Source organism: Rhagoletis pomonella, unplaced genomic scaffold (assembly GCF_013731165.1).
Source record: "Rhagoletis pomonella isolate Grant_MI unplaced genomic scaffold, Rhpom_1.0 Rhpom_scaffold_00001, whole genome shotgun sequence".
NCBI lineage: Eukaryota > Metazoa > Arthropoda > Insecta > Diptera > Tephritidae > Rhagoletis > Rhagoletis pomonella.
Genome location: NW_023458555.1, coordinates 44,690,454 through 44,693,713, shown reverse-complemented (window position 1 = coordinate 44,693,713; position 3,260 = coordinate 44,690,454). Strand labels below are relative to the sequence as shown.

General features: G+C 31.3%; 1 protein-coding gene across 2 annotated transcripts in view; it reads left to right on the top strand.

Annotated features, from left to right (window-relative positions):
- The first annotated feature begins 1,311 nt into the window (after positions 1 to 1,311).
- The window catches only part of LOC118744709 (bifunctional methylenetetrahydrofolate dehydrogenase/cyclohydrolase, mitochondrial), a 29,470-nt gene continuing 27,521 nt past the window's right edge, over positions 1,312 to 3,260 (top strand). Inside the window, exon 1 of one of the 2 annotated variants that reach the window (XM_036477931.1) lies at positions 1,312 to 1,508. In XM_036477931.1, the coding sequence (XP_036333824.1) occupies positions 1,489 to 1,508 (20 nt within the window). In that variant the 5' untranslated portion in view covers positions 1,312 to 1,488. Of the gene's footprint in view, positions 1,509 to 1,732; positions 2,010 to 3,260 lie in introns of those variants that run through there. The other variant, XM_036477922.1, reaches the window with a different exon arrangement.

Sequence of the window (3,260 nt, the reverse complement as noted above, 5' to 3'; positions counted from 1 at the left end):
TCAAAATCGGTTAATGTGGTCCAAAGTTATGCGGTAACATACATAAAAGAATATTCCGATGAACTGATAACCTCCTTCTTTTTTTGAAGTCGGCTAAAGAGAGAAAAATTAATGAGCTAATTATTATTAACTTTTAATAGTTATATTTTAACATTTCTAATAAGATTTACATAAAAAATCTCATGCACCCCGTAAATTAAGCTCTGCGTACGACCATGCTTACAGCACTTACTAACTTTACTGTTAGCTTGCTAAGTCGCATCGGAACTCTGTACTTGACGCAGCTGAATCTTGTTAAAATAAGTTTAGTCAACTACGTTCAGCAGTTATAAAATACAGCGATGAAGATTCCAATGTTATTCGTCGAACAAACGAAATGTTTACAGACAATAACATATTCAACAATTTTATTGAGCTTGAGGCCGTTATTAATGAAAATTTATTGTGGAAAAATAACAATAGTTTTAAAAATGGTAGACGTTGTAGCTGCTATTTTGGACGAAACGAAATTCCTGGGAATTTTGATGTACATATTCTCTCTCAAAGGCATTCTTACGCGAACGCGAAATTTGCAGGAATTTTCAATATCTCTTCTTATTCTCACGTTTCACAGCATACGATTCAATTTATTTTTGGTAATCACAGGCGGGTCTCCTACAGTTACGACTGAGATCTGATTACAAATGCAACCAAGTACTTTTCAAATCATTGGAATTAATTAAAATATTTGAATAGTAAATTGTTCAAGTTCATCTTAGAGCCAGTTTCACGAATGCAATTTAATGGACGAGTGATTTTTTTTTTATTTTGATTTATTATGAAAACTGACAAAAGGGAAAAATCAACTTTCTGTAAAATTGCTGATTATGATGACACAAACGATATACTCCCACGAAAGTCGGGCTTATGTAACCGAAACTACCCAGATTAAATCTTGCTAAGGATTGTCTCTCCAGAGAGAAGTTTTTGGAGAATTTTATGCTGTAACATCAAAAAACAGCAAAATATGTACATATAATAAAAGTATATAACAACACTCTTGAAATAATGTGTTCCATTTTTTAATCTAGTCAAAGAAAGAACTGCCGAGTTTACTACTACTTTTGACTTGGGGCTATAAAATTTCTTTAAGCGAATTAGATAGAAAGCTCAATAATTGGAATCAAAATTGTTAATTCAAGCCAAACTTAAATGTTTGTTGGGACTTATTTATCTAAGTGTCAAGCTGAGCACAATTGAAAGAACTCAAACAAATATACCAACATATATACATACACACATACTTACAACTGGCAACGTTTGAGACCTGTAAATAAGTAGTTTGAGTCGATATACACAACTTGAGACCTTGTAGCGATCGCAGGCGTTTATTCACCTGCTTTGTGATAAATAGAAATTAGCGTTGTTTTGTGCATATTATTTGCCAATAAATAAGAAGGTAGCTCTATTCGTTGGAAACATAAAATTAAATTTTTGATAGTTTAGATAATGGCAGATCCGAAAATAAGGTATGTATTGAAATTAATAAATTTGGAATATTTTTTTTTAATTTTAATTATGCAAATTTCATTATTTTCTTGGCAATTGGCTCTAAACAGTGCACCATTTTATTCATGTGCCGCTTTATTGCTGGACATTTTGTGGGTGTTTTGTTAATTTTCATATTATTGCACTGTACTAAATCGCGTGAGATATCTTGAAAACAAAACGTGCTCGCGTTGGAAAGGCATGTTAATAAATATCGTTGTTATTGTTATATTTGCCATGTGTGTATAAAAGCAAACATAAACGCAAAAAATTGAAGTCATGTATGTATGTCGCAATCGAAGTCAAATGTCAAAAGCAGCTGTGTCTTATTTTATGTTGGTTAAATTACTTTGTGTGTTGTGTTGTTGTGTCTTTCTCAGCGCAAAAATGGGTTTCGTATTGCAAATTCACAAATATGTAACACAATCGTTACATCGACCATACGAACATACACAAATGATAAAAAGTTGTGCTCGCAGGAGGTTTGTATAAATAATTGAATTCATTTAAAGTTGTGTCAGTAAATACTACATCTATACTGTGGGTTCATCTACATACATACTTGACGTTTACCGACATTTGACATCGTGTGCAGGTGGTAAATGTTATTGGCTGTTTACACCCGATAATTCTTCGTTGCTGCTAACAGTTTATTCAGGACGGGAGTGTTATTTAAGTATCGATATACTAATTTAATGAACAAGTTATGAAACATTTTGAATCACCCAAACATGTAATAAAAATAGAGTGACCCAAACAAAGTCTGGAACGCGGCATTTGAGCAAGTTTTGGCTATCTTTAGTTTATTAAGCCATTTAGCCATTTCCATAGTCATTAGTTAACTACTAGATCACTATTTTTCATGAAAGTATAGAAAGATAAGTTAACAAGCGCCATATAACTCCAAATTTCAGACCGTGTGAAAAAATTATGAAAATTCTACAAAATTTCACAAATCTCTAATTTTTTAATTAGCATCCTTAAAAAAAAGTTTGGTTTGCAATTTTGTTGACCATTAAACGTTGGTACAATAAAGTATGTATGTCAATATAAAGCAGCTAAGACTTGCCGTTCATTATTGGCAACTTCTTTTTTTTCATTGACGGTGCTCTGCTCTTTTTGCATATAAAAAAGTTGTCGAACTTACACACCTTGTATGGAAAAAATGCATTACACCGTCAAAAAAAAAAAATGCCAAAAATAAACGGTCTGTCTTAGCTACTTAATGTTTGCACTATAATACTAAAATTGAATGACCTAAAAAAATCAAGAGGTTAGAAATTTTGATGAAATTTTTATAAAATTTATAGAGGTCACCTCTAGGAAACTTTTTTTTGCGAAATAAAAAAAACGGTTTCTCTTTTTTTATCACAAATATTAATAATTTGTGGTAGCGTTTATGAATTTCCAAAAAAAAAATTTTTGAATCACTCTAATATGTACATATAATATATATATTTTTTTGTATATATGTACATATATGAATGCATATGAATGTAGTAAATAGTATAAAGGTCTGATTATGCATACTTCGCATAACTTCGCACCACCATTTGTACCAGTGCAATAAAAATGTAACTTAAGAAAATGTGAAGCAAAATCTAAACTAAACAGATCGCTAAGTTTTTAAAAATTCCGCTAATTTCTGGGTAATGGAGTACATAAAAAATACATACAAAGAACATACGAAATTACAATTTGCAGGTTATGGGAAGTTGTGCGAGGTTATGCGA